This window comes from Anser brachyrhynchus (assembly GCF_964034855.1).
Source record: "Anser brachyrhynchus genome assembly, chromosome: 2".
In the NCBI taxonomy this organism is placed as follows: domain Eukaryota; kingdom Metazoa; phylum Chordata; class Aves; order Anseriformes; family Anatidae; genus Anser; species Anser brachyrhynchus.
The window spans coordinates 141,550,339-141,565,817 of NC_137695.1; the positions used below are offsets into that span (position 1 = coordinate 141,550,339).

A 15,479-nucleotide genomic window follows, 5' to 3' on the forward strand; every position below is an offset into this window, starting at 1 on the left:
TGTCTCTAGCTGCTTACAAGCGAGGCTGTGATTAGGACACAAAGGAAGGAATTCAAGTGTCTCTCGGCCACTTAATTGACCTGCAAGACTGTGATTTATTGGTAGGTCCCTAAGCTCATATTCTTGTTACTCGGGAGACTCTGGCAGGTGTTTGCTGTGCTTGCTTACAGAGGCAACGGCACCGCTAGCATTTCTCACATCTCAAACATCGTGACCATGTATTGGATCTCACCTAGTTTGTTTGTTGAAAATACTTAGAATCTGTTTTACTTGTAAAAGCAACTTGTGCTCATTTTTTTCCTCATTGTTAATTTAGGAGCCTAAAGAGACTTCTTGACATTAGAGTAGTACAGAGACAATGTGTATGTTGAAAGAAATGGATAGCTCTTGTTGCAATACCAAGGACACTGAGATATGTTTTATGCTCAGAAATAATGGATTCAGAACTGGAAGCAATTGAAAAGGCTCTTCTGTTGTTCAGGTTTCCTTAAACAGAAATTGTGATCAACCCTCAGTCACATTCCTAGGTACGTCTCCCTCCATTGTCTTCCAGAAATTACCCAAGAGCTGTAGTCAGAGATCTTATGTGACTGAATCCTGACCTCTCTATTGATCCTGGGGATCAATCTGTGCACTCACTTATCCAAACAGCATTGTCAGCATTTCCCTCTTTCTCCCACTGTATTCCAGCACTGCTCCCTACTGCAGGCAGAGGCCACAAGAATCAGGAGTTGACCATGGGGCACTGTGGTGCTGGAGCATCAGCGCACCTCACTGACATGCTTTTTTCCTAATATAAAGGCAATTTCACCCTGGTATTTGGGTCAGGTTATGATGTATGTGTAATAAAATCAAGGAGAGAGGGTGGAGGATAGGGAAAGAACTCCAGCATGGTGCAAAATGTGGGGGACCTCTGTTACAGCCCCCCTGGTAAATGAGGCAGGATGCTCCCACTGCTTTGCATCTGCTCTTCTTCTTTGGCACACCTCAGCCTTCCCACCATCTTAGTCTTCTCTGAAGAGAACTGAAGAAAGTATGGAGAAGTTGCAGCCTGCTTCAGTGTGTGTATAATGTTTAAGGAATGAACCCTGTTAACTGCAGACACAGAGAAAACTTTGTAGCTTTCTCACATAATTACTTTCTGTGTTACAAGAAGAACAGAAAAATAAATAGAAAAGCTGTTCTAGATTTGAGTTTTTCTTTCTTGTGTCAGTTTCATACCATCACGGCATGGGGGGCAATGTGATGCTGACAATCAGAAATACGTGCTAGAGTGTGCCAGAATGATGATAGTTGAAGCCAGGTGTGATGCTGAAGCAGATTTACTAGAGGTTTTCTGTGACTGCATGGTGATACGCATTACTTAATTGGTTGGTGGCCTGCAGAACCAAGGCTTACTGTTGGAGCAGAAATTACCTGTAAAATTTCCTGTGATAATATTACATGCATGCATATACATGTATATATAACATATATATGTATATATATACACTTACATATATATAAATGACTCAGGCCTTAGTTAAAGTGTTTCACTCGAGCCACAGAAGGTTCTGAAATTTCTAGAACTACAGTGTGTACTGCATAGGAGTCTCTAGCTATTCTGAATAATTACACCTTCACAGGTTAATGATCTTTGAGAGGAAATATTATGAATTTGAAAAGAAGCGTAGAAGACAGAGGTAGTAAGTGATAGCTAATGTTGTTAAGCACTCAGGAGAAGTGCTAGTCTTAGTTTTACAAATTACAGGAGAGCACTGGTTTTGCAGTAAAGTGATGAACACAAGAGATGACATGGAAAAACATAAATTTTAGGGTGTGCAAATCAGTGTAAAAAGAATATTGAAAACTTAGAGTGTATTAGACACTAGAACACAGGTGTATTCAAACTATCGGACAGCTTTATAACAGTCGTAACTTCTTATTTAAAAAATAGAAGTACACAGGTAATACGTACTGTTCTCTATAACATTATTTTGGTGATTGGAGTATTCCTTGTAACAGTGATGGTATAGATACACGTAAAAAAATGGAAATTTGCTTTTTCAATTGAATATATAAAAATAATGTGGTAGAAACATCCCATTGTACAGTAAGAACAGTGCACAAATTATTCAAAATCTGAACAAATGAAAGACACTCTTGAGAAAACCAAGGATCGGTGTGCTAACAGGAATTGACTGTGCATACTAACGATACACACTGTTAGTTTCTGAAACCACAGTGAGGTATTGTGGTTCATCTGCTAGCTGAAACAAATGTTCAGAAACATAGGAACAGAAGAGTCTGAGATATAGGGGAGACAATTGTGCCTTTGGCCAGCCAAAAAGTTCGCTTTTACTATAAGATGGGCAATTGAACTTGAAGTATGAGATTATAAGGAACTGTTCTACACTAGGAAATGAGACGCTGGCATCAAGTGATCGCTGTGCATCTTCTATTAATAAACTGTTCTTTTAAATGGGAACAGGCTTGCTTTTATGGTGGTTGCACGTGCATTTTAATGGATTTAAATTATGAGAGGTTTAAATGCATTTTCAAGTTACAATTAAATGAAAATTTAAAATAAGACTGACAGATTGCTAAGGCTAAGCCAGTTTTATGATTAAGGTTCAATTAAATTATATTTATCGTTGGAGCAAATGAAGTATAAAATCACAAACAATGATATTTTTCAGTGGCTTACTTTGGTGGAAAGTGTAGCCTGAAGTATGACTTCAAGACTTTTATCTTCCTTTCCCTCCTAAAATAGAAATTAATTAGGGCTAAATAAGAGTTGGTTATATGTTCAGAACCCTGTCCCGTCTTTCATGGGCGAGTGCTCCAGCAGCAATTTACTAAGGAAGCTGTTTGTGATGGAAAGTATTATGCATTTTATTTGTTTTTAACTAGATAAATTAGGGGAAAAGTTGAAATTTTAATAATAGATTAAAGAATGAACAGTTTTTGTTGCTCTCTTGGAAGACACTCTCAACCCTTTGCACTATCTCAGAAGATCTGCTGAGGTCAGCTCTGTAAATACAGTTCTTTCTCTTTCCATGTGTTTTCTTTGTAAATCCTGGAATGTCATAAGCTTTGCAGTGAGTCAAGGAGAGAATACTGGTTTTGTACATGCAAGCTATTTCTCAATTACGTCCACTGGACCATAACACGTGAAACATGACAATTTTCTGGTTTGCCACAATATGATCATCTGCTCCCATGTGTGGTACTGCTCTGTCTATCTGATGCACTTCCTACAATTCTTTATTTGTTGTCCTACAGAAACGTGTGCAAAAGAAACAACATTTTGCATTGTTTCTTTGGTTTGAACTTAATTATAGGACATATAACAAATGGATTAACTTTGGAAATTGAGCAACTTGACTCTTTTGGCAGATCTGTTCTTAAAAAAAAAAAAAAAAAAAAAAAAAAAAACAGATCCATGGTTTAATAGCAATTGGCATTCTTTGCAAAATACTATCCCTCTCCTTTATAAAAATACTCCTAAGTGACATTAAGGAGAAAAATTAATGCCTGATCTAAAAAAATCTGTAATATATTCAGCTAGAAGATTCCAAAAAAGTGATGAACTGATACATGACTTTCTTCCTTTTAAGAACATATGTACATGTTCAGCAAAGCAAAGCATGATCCTAGCATTAGCACTTGGATTTTTGTTGTGTTGGTACTTATTGCAAAGTCTAAACATGTGAATAGATGAATACTCAGAAGTCTAATTGTTAGAGATAATTGAGATCCTTCATCAGAGAAGTCTGCAAAAGCGCCCATTGATAAGTACTTTCCTTAGCAAAAGCATTTGCTTTAGCTCCTGCTAAATCAGTAGGTGAGAAACCAAAGAGTTGGCTCTTAAGCTGAAGATACTGAAGAAAATTCTTCAGATCCGAAGTGCTCTTTTTGTATGTCAGTTCTGTGTGGCTGTATCATGTCTGTTGTCTTGTCTCTTAGATGTTAGTATTACAGAAGAATCAATAGCAGCTGATTAGCTGATGTTTCATTTGAGCACACTTGCCTGACAGAGTACCATTAATATTCAGAAGCAGCCTTTATTTTTATGTAGTTTCTTTACCTTCTTTCTTTGTAGAGGAAGTTTGGGTCAATTTGCTTTTTCAATTGGCAGATTCCATCCACTATTACTAATGATGTTGGTTATTGAGAAAAAGAAACAGCCTACATTTTTTTAATGGTAAATCTGAACCTAATTCTCTGTTCTGGAAGTGGTCCTATCAGATTTTAGCTGTATGCCACGAATCAAACACCTGATTTATCAATCTGTGTCACTTTTACATAGTAACAACTTGTCAGATCCTGGTACAAGGTTGGCTGTGATTCATGCTGCAATGAATTAGCTAGCTTTACCCCCCAAAATTAGCTAGTAGAGGCATATGCCCAGCTGAGCACAATGAAAAATTGTGCTGTTCCTTTTCCAATTATTTATTTTCATATGGCACCTCTGATGAAAATGTGCTAATATTTGTTAAGCTAGAGAGTTTTGTAGAATAACACTGTAAATGGAGAACAGAAAAAGAGAAAAAACTGTATTCCAAAGAATAAGAATTCTGCTTTACTTAGGAAGCAATCTTGTATTTCTTTGGTATTATTAGAGACAAGCTAGAGTTTTAAACTCAATATTCTTGTAGGGTTATTATATTATTTTGCTTTATCTTGACATGACATAACTATTGTTTCTATGGAAAACAGGATTTTTTCCATAGCACCGAACCCATTAAATTATATCCTTAACATATGGAGTATCTGTTTAGGTTTGGGGGTACTTTAAATATTTTCAGTATATAGGATTTGATTGTTGCATTTTTTATGATTATTATTAATTTTATATATATATATATTTGGTATCGTAGTTATTTTCATTGGCATCTACTGGTACAAAACCAATATAGTGGAATAAAGAGCCATCCCATAATTTTTCTCATTCCTTTTTTTTTTTCTTTCATAGAGGAAATGTCCAAAAAAGGCTGAACCGAGTCTCTGAGTAGTCCTTTCCCGTATGTATAACATATAACAATTATAAGCACCCAAAGATGCTTAACCCCGCCCTTGATAGATGGGATAAAATTGCCACAAGACAGGGTAAGTCATCAGCAGGGACTTACAAGTCCTCTTCCATCTCTTCATCGTAGGTTCTAATTATTGCATTACCAGTGGGGCTGTTTGGTAAATTAAAACACCAGAGAGAAGCAGTGCAGGACTTTACGTAGAGTTCAGGAGATGAAAAGGACTGCCAGAAGTAATTGAATCCTAACATTTTGATAATATGTGGGTTGCTTAATTACATTTGCCTTTGTTCCCTTTTGAAAATAAGATGCATAATTGTCTCTTTTTTGGAGTTTATGGAGTGGTCTGCATCTGATAGTCTAGCACTTGATGACACAGGTGGACTGATAAATTACAGACCAATAGCAATAGTGTATATTGCATTTTCAATTTTTATTTTGTTTTTGTATCACCTTCTCAGAATATTTCATATAAGCTAAACTAATCACATACAAAAAAAAAGAAGGTATTCTATATTACTCTTCATGTTTGAGGAGCCCAAATAGTGAATGTATGATTTATGGCATTCATGGCTGAAATGCAGGAGAGTTTTCTTGAGTGGCAATGTTTTTAAATGCTTTGTAGTATGCACTAACAGTATTTTTAAGGCACAAGGTAAGTAGCAAACATTTCAAGCCTTATTATTCAGGAAAGATTTGGATGCTCAGCATGTCTCTACATCTATCACTATAAGGAGTCAAAGAGAATAAAGGATTATTTGGAAGTATATTGATGTATTGTTGAAATGTAACTACTCAGTCAGCCAGGCTTTTGATAACTGTTGTATATACTTGGAGTTGGAGGTGCTGACATGTAGCACGGCTGTATCTCATTAGGTTTGTGTAAGAAAAGTGGGAATTTTTCTGAATGTAGTTGGTGCACTCTTTTTCCATTTTTATCTATGCATGACTCTTCCTTTGGGAGATTTTATTGTAAAATACTTTCTTATCCTATGGACAATTCATTTTCAGATGCTGTGAATTTGAAAACACTCTGGTCATTAGTTGGAGAGAGAGTTTACCATCAGGTAGAAACAAATTCAAGTAAATTTAATGTTGGCTCTCAGACAGAAGAAACTAATACTTAAAATATTACCAGCCAGTTCTGGTATTTAATTTACATCAAAATGAGGTATAGCTCTATATCTGGATATTAATTTGTACTTCCACAGAAAGCACCAGCATTTGGATTTGGGAAGAGGTTTTAAATCTTGGCTTGACACCATTTTTTAAAATTGTACCCTTTTCTAATTCATATCTTGGTCCAATCTTAACCTGTTATGTAACATTTCAAATTGGGAAAGATTGTGAATACCTGCTTTTCTTGGAGAAAGGCAAATGCATAAAGGCAACTGAACAGAGTGAATGTAGTGTTACTCTAAATTGTCAAATTTTCGTAGTTCTCTCTAATACTTCTCAGGTTTGTCTGATGGTGATATAGCCTCAATAGATGCACTAAGGAAAGTGCCAAGACCAGCTTTGACAGGGTTTTCTTTTTTTTTTCTTTCTTTTTTTTTTTTTTTCCCTTCTCTTTCTCTTTTAATCCCTGTGGGGCTCTGTGATTTTTCATAGCTGGACTAAAGTTGTGTCAACGGGAGACTTGCACCATAAAGACTGAAATGTTAAAGAAAGCTACAAGGAACAGCTTTGAGGCAAGGTTTCAAGCTTTGTCATCACGCTTGAAGAATTTTCTGTTTAATGTACTGTAATGCAGTATTCAATGGGGACAAGTTTAATTGAGTTTTACACAACCCAGTTGGGAGTAGCGCTGCAAGGTAGGTGATGTCTAGGTTTTTAATCTTCCACTCCAGAGAGGCTTGTTGACGAAGTGGTTCTTTCTCTTTGTAAGAAAAAAGGGAAGCATGAGAAATGATACATCCGTGGATAAAACCAATTGGCAACCCCCAAAGGAATGAGGGCGATAAGGCGAATCCAGCACTTGTAAGAAATAAAAGAATCCAACTGTTCATTTAAATGAGAAACAACACATGTGATTGAGGAGGCAGGGAGGCTGGGCGCTGGAGTGGGGAGGAAGGGACGAACAAACAGAGCGGCTGGTGTCGGAGTTAGGCATCCCGGACAAACAAGCTGGGGTTTTTTAGGCGGATTACCAAAGAGATAGTTAACGATGTGTGTTTTTTAAAGCAAAAGGAGAGTCAAGCGCTTCTTATATCGTAGGTGGATAAAGTGGCAGGAGGGAGGATGCTGCTGTTAGGCAAGCCCTACTTAAAGAATCGCTATTCCTTCCCTGAGGCCTAACAGCGGCTCTCTATCAAACAGCGTAAAAATAGCACTGGACCCTGTCAAAGAGAAAATAATACCTTCTGTGTAAGCCGTAGTGTATTAAACTGTAGTCCTGTTCAAGTTACTTCTGCTAGAAGTTAAGCAGCCGAAAGGATAAAAGTGTTCAGTTGATATACTGGCAAGTCATCTCCCTGCTCTGTATCACTGCTAAAATAAAAATTGTTTAGCTGTCTCTAAAATCACTGTTCATTTTTCATTAAAATTTCTGTTCTTGTTAATAGCATACAATTCTGTGTTCTACCATATTTGACTTTTCACCTGTAAAAAGATACCGATACTGTTTCACTTGTTTTCTTGGAAGATTTAAATATCTTCCAAGGAGATTTAACATGGTATACAACATAAACAGGTTTGTTTGTTTTGTCATTTAATGCTCACATTGGCATATTTGCTCAGAGAGATTTTCCCACTTTTTCTGGAGTCCTTAATGGGAAGAAATTCAAGGTTGGTCAGTGAGAGTTTTCAGGTTTCCTCTGATACCTTAACATGAAATTTCTAATTTTGCGTCATCAGAATCAAGAAGACTAACACACTACCTTTTCCATAAAATGCTGTAAGGAGTGGTGTGGTGTACATCCAGGTGAGGTTTTCACCTCAAGAGAGGCTGTGGGGTGACCAGAGCTGAGCCAGAAGGCCTTTGCCCGCCTCTCCATCCTGCTTTTGCTCACCTGCCCTGCTGCCGCCCAGAATCATCTGGCTTTGGGCATGTCAAACCAACAGCAAGTTTAACCCAAAGCATCTCTAATAACTTGACAGCACCCCTTTCCTTGTGCAGATATGGTGGCTTTAACACCCACCATAGGGGAGGTGTTAACCGTAGCTAGCTGCGAGTCTGGCCTACTTGTGGGCTGAGAGCGGGGGGTGGATTTCATAATGGTGTGGAAAGCCTCGGTAACCAGTGAGTGTGTGGGAGGGCTGAATTTCACCCGCAGAACACATACGGTGAGACAAATTGAACACTGCAGCGGAATATAAGGAATTTACACTGTGCTTCTTCCCGAGGTACCACCAGAATCCCTGCTAAATTTATAAATACAGTGCACATGCAAAGTATATAGCTGAGCAAATAATTCACAATGAATAATTTATCTAACAAATTTAGCCTTTTTTGGGCTCATGAAATATCCATGAACAGATCTGTGATTTCTAACTGCAACCTTTATAGTGCATTAGCTTGATGGGGGGGGGTGGGGGGGGGGATGAGAGAGAATGACATGACGATGACTTTAATTTAATTTCGTTGTGTAGTTTGGTGTAAAAAATTAAATCCCTGTTATTAATCACATTAGTATTTTAACTTGTCCAAAAGTAGGCTTTGAAGTTCAGCCATCAGCAAAGTGAAGGGGTCACAGGAGATAATAGGTGTTCTTACCTTGCTGTGGCTGCTGTTGTCCAGAAACATTTTTCTGTAGGCTAAATTTCATCACAATGATTTTGTTTTTGCATGGTCTCTAGTCAGCGTAGAAAATACAGAAATGTCTCATCTTTAATGTTAGTGAATAGTCTGAGCAATAATAGCCAATGAAGCACAGCCTTCAGATTAAAAACTGAGGTAGGAGGGCCTGCATGGATGGAGATGCATCCTCAACTTTTGTTGATAACAATGACTGTTTTGAAGGATTTTGCAATATAACTCTCTTACAACACATAGAATATATCCCTGTTACAGCCTGACAGTGACATCCCTTTGTCTATCTGCACGGGGAGAAATGAAATGCCTGTTTTACAAGGTTGTAGCAAAATTTGGAGCAATGCTTTAAAAGTGAACTGTTTGTGGTTAAATAAGCTAAAAGTCCACGGTTTTCTTAGGTAAACAGTTTGAAAACATAACATTAGCAGATATGGTTAGATGATTCTTAGATGATATATTTTTTTCAGTATCTGCTTATCTTTCTACTCTAGTATTTCCTCTATAGTCAACCAAAATCATCAGTATTTACTGTGGACTAAACATTTATGAGTTTAACTGGTTTCAGTTAAGTTGCCAGCTGATTTTTGCAGACTTATTAAAAATACAGTTAGACATTTTTACTGGTGATAACCTTTCAATTTATTGAATTTCTCCCATGATCCCAAAATCCGCCCTCCCAAAAAAAAAAAAAAAGGTGTTTCCCAAATTTTATTGTTATTTATGTAAAGCTTTAACCTCAAAAGTAATGTTTAAGAAGTAGGCAGAAATATAAGAAATTCTAAGCTGTTGGGAAACTTTAATTAGCTGCGGCTACTGTAACCAAAATAATGAATTTGTCCTTCATTTAGCAAATTTAAGGATAACATATGTTTTGTGATACTCTCGCAGGTTTAATATATGACTCTGCCCAGAAGAACAACTTCAGTGATAATATCTATCAGATCAATAGATATGCTTATTGTCTTCATTCAAAATTAAATCTGTAGGCTTTGAAGAGGAAAAAAAGTTTACTCTCTTTCATTTCTCTTGGTACAACAGGGTTCAATACATCTAAGAAATTGTGAACTGGATTTTACTCATACATGTCCTCATCAGAATGGTTTAATAAATGCCAAGCCATTCTATATCAGTACAAACCTACTGAGGGCATTGAATGCCTTCAACAGCTGTCATTAAAAAAAGACCTAATTTGGTCCTCAGAAACACTCTTGTTGGTGATGAGTGATATAGAAAGAACTCAGCTTGACTTCTGGAGCCAGGATGAGTTTACAGAACAGTTTTGTCTTCAAAATGGATTCACTGAACATAGAAATAATTGAGATGTCATGAAAAGCCCAGCCTCGATTTATAATAGGTCATGACAACACATAATAAAAATAAATAATTCAATAATTCCATTTTTGGTATTACATAATAACAACAAAAAAAAAGTCTTTAGGACATTCAAAAACAAATCCCACTGCAATCAGCTGAACATTGCATGAAGAAAGAAGGAATTTTGGCATCTCTCCATTCTCAAGATATAAGACAGTTTTGTTTGCTTATAAGAAAAATAGGCATGAGATACTTTTCTTGCCTTCTCTACAGAGCCGTTCCAAGCAAAAATCACTGAATGTTCTCTGTGAAGGATGTATTCATACATTTCCAGAAATGTTGGTGTATGTAGAATAAAATAGAACAAAAGTAATTATTCTAGCAGGTCCTCTGGAATGATCCCAGATACCAAGATAGAGAGCACATCCATTCTCTCATCCACCCAAATTCATGGAAAACAATTGCTCAATCACAGTTCCACATTTAGTCCAAATGGTAGACTATGACAAGCATCTAGACATAAATGTGACCTCTATTCTTCTTAGCATCCAATTTGTAAATGTCATAATTTTGCCATTTCACAGCAGAAAAATGAATAAGATCAGGGAACAAGGGATTTTCTGAGTACCATGTTACTGGCCATCTTTATTCCTCTCACAGAAGTGTAAATGTGTTTATGATTGCATGTTCGTCTTCTTAGGAAACTGAAATATAACAGAGCATTACTCTACAAGAAGTCCTCATATAGAAAACTGAAGCACTCCGTAGAACACCTATATATTTCATTTTGTGCTTCGATCACATTAAAATAGAATATTTCAGTGAAGCACACGTATCTAGCCTTCACAGAGATATACAGACTGACACTGACATTGGATCTTAATCTTTTTTTTTTTTTTTAATGCAGTAACAAGTTCCAGTAATATTTTAGCATTCATTGCTTTACATATAAGTGGTTTGTAACCAGAGATGACAATCACATCTATACCTTAAAATGTTGGGGTACTTTGCTGCTTGATCTTTGATGTTAGGTAAGGTGGTCTTCTGAACATCACATCTAGCACTCATGGTGAAGATACTGGTTCTGTACACAGTACTGTGGGAGGGAGGCTTGTGTTTTGTGACTTACTGGACATTGAGCAATTAGAAGAGTAAAAAATGGCAACAGTTGTGGGCCTGACTGAGTGAGAGAGAATAGCCTTGTCAGTAGCAGGTTGGAGGGACGGTTCCTGGTGAGCAATGGTAAGGAGTTACCCTTCATAAGGTTGGGCTAATGTCAGAAGTGTGACATCAAAGAGCAGATGAAGGGGGTACTGCAGGGACCAGTGAATGGGGAAGTCATAGATGATACTAGTGAGGAAAATAAGTATTCTCTTTGAACCTTGCGCTGGGGGGATGATTTAGTAATGGGTGTTATTTCAAATTATTTCAAGCTTGTGCTTTGGTGGAAAACAAGCAAACAAACAAACAAAACTCTTGAGAGCAGCACAAATGAGAGCTAAATACCTGTACACAGCTGCAAGAATATTGGTAGTTTTTCTTTCTAAAAAATTAGAATGAAATAATATATTAAGATAACATAATTGGGTAGGAATCAGCAAGGCTTAAATGCAAACAGTTCTATATGGGAAGAGTATAGAAGCTGTTAGAAAACATGAAAACATTACCCAGAAGCACAGACTTCGGAGATGAAAACATGCATGGAAAGAATAAGAAAGTGAGAATTTATCTTTCTTTCACAGATGATAACATCAGCTCACCTATTATTAATAATGTAATATGTAATCATGAGTATCTATAAATTTCCTATAAATATATGATAGCTATTAGTTCTATCTTACTTTATAATTAATTTCTGATATTGTTTTGATGCAGTTGGAAACAATTTCTAAGAATAAACTCTCAAGATTAATACTTGTAAATATTAACTATAAAGTCTAATAATGAGCTCATCTATCCAAGTTATTCATTATTTCACTGCTGAGCAAGTAAAGATCAGAAGACAAAGGTAGTATCCTATTATTACTTTACATTAAATTTTATTTTGGCATTAGAGAGTTTGCAGCTTTGTAATTCCTTTCTGGAAAAGCATAGGCTTATTTTTTCCCACCTAGTTTCTGAAATTAATATTGAAATTGCAAAATCCCTTCATTTTCAGGTTTTTTTTTAGTCTTATTAGAAATGCTGCCTTGAGTTTTCTCACAAGATATTTAATTCTTGTCAAAATGCTTCAGTTTCACCAGAATTTAGGAAAAAGAATTGAAATGTGAGATTAGGCAGTGATTTAGACTGCTAAGTATATTGAAAAAGAAATTAAATTTATTTTGTCAAGTTTGAATTATTTTTCAAGAGTTTTTGGTTTTGTTTTTAAGAATGATATTTTCTATGGAAACAGAGAGATCTGTACGTTTGTGGGGTACAAGCCCAATTCTGTTAATGAGATGTGTTGCAATTGCTAAAGAATTGCAAGGAATGAATGATTCCCAGGAAATGAACGATGGAAAATGTGGGTGCATTAATCAGTCCATCTTGTCTTTCTTTTGCCAAGAAAAAAAAAAAAAAGAAAAAAAAAAGAAAAAAAAAGCAAGCATGCAAGCAAGCATCATACTCTCTCTGATATTAAAATCTATGGGAATTTGATGAGATAAAAGAAATGTTAAATGAACATTCTTCCTCTAAACAGACATGTCTAGAAAGGCAATTTTAGTAGTACAGCAGTGTAGCATTTTGTTTTTTTCTGCAATAAAGCCATCAGATCAATAAAAAATTATGTAGCAGATTATTATTACACTGTGCTCACCATAGCTCTAATCGTAAATAATACAGCAGTTATCCTGGTTATATTAATTATAATTAGAATGCAGATAATGCAGACGGTCTTTTATTACTAGAGCCAAATCAATTTTCCAGTGTTATTCAATGCAAGGTCACACAAAGTTGTTGAAGCTCTTAGACTTCTTATGAAATGACCTGCATATGTAAGAGAGGGTTTGGCTCAGCTGTGTAAGACACATTGACTGGGAAGTGCATTGAAATAATTACAGCCATGAACTCTTGCCTATAATGGCAGAATTTCATTTTATAAAGTAAGCATAGCTATAATCCAGGCTCCTTTATGGTGGGAAGCCTCATAAATCTTTCAGAGAAGACCAAGTCTTTCTCTTATTTGTAAAGCAGAAATCAAAATGAATTAGTTTCAGTTGTTATTCTTTCCATCTGTACTGTTGTGTTAAATATACAGAATGTGTCCGTGTTGTGTATTAATATGAAAAAAAAATTAAAAGAAGAAAATACTTAACAGACATTCTGCTTCATCATTTCAGCAGAGGCAGTTTTAAAGTTCGCCAGTTTTGGTTCTGGGGCTCTCCTGGATCACTTAAAGCTTTTATCATCTTTTAGGATTGTGCTGGCTTAATGTATTTGTCTTCTATCTCTCAGTTTAACGCAGACTCACAGAGGAGCTGATATGTTTAAAATGTGCCTGTCTGTCCTGTAGCTGATGAGCAGATTAGTAGGACACTGCCAGATAATCATCTCTGAGATGCATTGGATTCATACGCATAAAAGACACATGGCAGAGAGAGGGAAAGATCATGAAGAGTGTATTTTAGTTTTGTGTGATTCTGTTTTATTTAAGTATGTATACAGATGGACATTAGATATCCTATACACCGCGTTCCTGCTTTGTAGAATTCACTTTTCTTCTTTTTGTTCTATCTGTCATGTACTGAAGTGCTTCCACAGAAACAAAGCAAACAACTGTCAACAGAGCAGAGGCTGCAAGTAGGATCTGGTTAGTGAGAGGCACAGGGCTAGGAGCAATTTAAAAAATAGAGGGTTTGTTGCTATTTGCTAGCTTGCTTACTCTTCTTTGTTTTGCTTTTTTAGCCAATAGAACTGATGTAGAAAAAAGGAATAGCCCTGCACAGAGAAACATTCATTTATTTGAAGATAGCAGTGATACTTAAATCTTTAATATTCTTCTACAAACTGTGCTCTCAGGTGTGTTTGCAAATTTGCTTTTAAATCAGTGACAGTTTGGCATATGTCTGGGAGCACAGTTGCCCAGGAAAGCTCGTGTGTAAGCTCACGTGTATATTTGGTCTTACATCTGGCCTCTAAGACATACCTTAAGTCAGCAGCGTGATGGCGTTTTAAAAAGGGTCTCTGATCACTTTTTGCTTTTTAGCTTGTCATAAATCCTATTATCAGCAGTACCTGAGCTTGAGGAATCTATTCATTGGAATCAAACTGCTTCCTTCTGACAATAACCAAGGAAGGAGACAAAGCCATTTGGCAAGCAAATGAATCTTAAGTACACACACTGGAAATGTTTATACTTTGTTCTAGATAAATGTAGCGTGTATTTTGATAGTATATCACAGTGTTCAGCTTATATAAGGTGAATGGGTTTTATGGGTGAGAGAAAATGTGAGAGAAATAGAGGAAAGGGTGTTAGGGAACCTTGGTTTAAAGGGCTTTGAGGCTTTACCCAGATATTGGAGATTTGGAGATTTGTACTTTCAAACCAATTTATTCAAAAGGTAAATTGAAAAAAAAAAAAAAGAAAAGAAAGAAAGAAAGAAAGAAAGAAAGAAAAAATTGCTTTTAAGAGATATTTCCATTGTATTTATATGGTATATTTCTATTTTATACCTATGATATTTTTCATGGGTATATCACTACTGTGCGAGCTGATTTAATATTAAGTTGATCTGTCTGAGCCCCACATGCCTCTTTAATTTGGTGACAGTAATTTAATCAGGATTTCCCATAAGCCTCCCATTCTCTACAAACACATTGCTGGCTTTGTTTGGTTTGGTTTTGTGTTTTATTTGTAATAATAATACTAGTTACAGTTCTTGCAGGTTCAGGGCATCATACCCCAAGTTTGAGGGGTAAGACAGAAGAAGAAAAAATTGGTGCAAAATTGATTTTAGTTTACCAGATTACTGAAGTTTCTGCTTCAATGTACCCATTAAAAGCCCAGAATGCTTTTCTTCCTTTTCTTCAAAGTTGCTTGTTTTTATATAAAGGAAGAAGACTTCCACTTAAGAAAAGTTCATGTTAAAACCAAGCAGTACAAAGGTACAGTATATTAAAACCAAGCAGTACAAAGGAACACTATATGATCTCTTAGTGTACAACTTTTTCTTTTCTTGCTTAAAAAAATCTGGAGCTCATGGTATATATTCTTGTGAGTTTTTTTTTTTTTAAGGCACTCTATCTCAGAGGTAGCATGTGTATCAGGGGAGGCAGGGATTGCTATGGTAAGTACCCCTGCTTCAAATAATAGGATTTGGGAATTATTTTCAGTCCAAAACATAAGGGAAAAAAATGTCTAAAAGTGACCTTGTCGTCTGAATTAACTTCCATGAGATTCCACTTTAAAATGA

General features: G+C 36.1%; 1 protein-coding gene across 5 annotated transcripts in view; it reads left to right on the forward strand.

The window, feature by feature from the left end:
- ZFPM2 (zinc finger protein, FOG family member 2) overlaps window positions 1-15,479 on the forward strand; it is a 315,579-nt gene that overhangs the window by 213,892 nt on the left and 86,208 nt on the right. The window contains exon 1 of one of the 5 annotated variants that reach the window (XM_080579455.1): window positions 4,960-5,091. The exons of the other annotated variants lie outside the window; for them this stretch is intronic. Within the exon in view, the coding sequence (XP_080435581.1) occupies window positions 5,043-5,091 (49 nt within the window). The 5' untranslated portion in view covers window positions 4,960-5,042. Of the gene's footprint in view, window positions 1-4,959; window positions 5,092-15,479 lie in introns of those variants that run through there. 5 annotated transcript variants of the gene reach the window in all.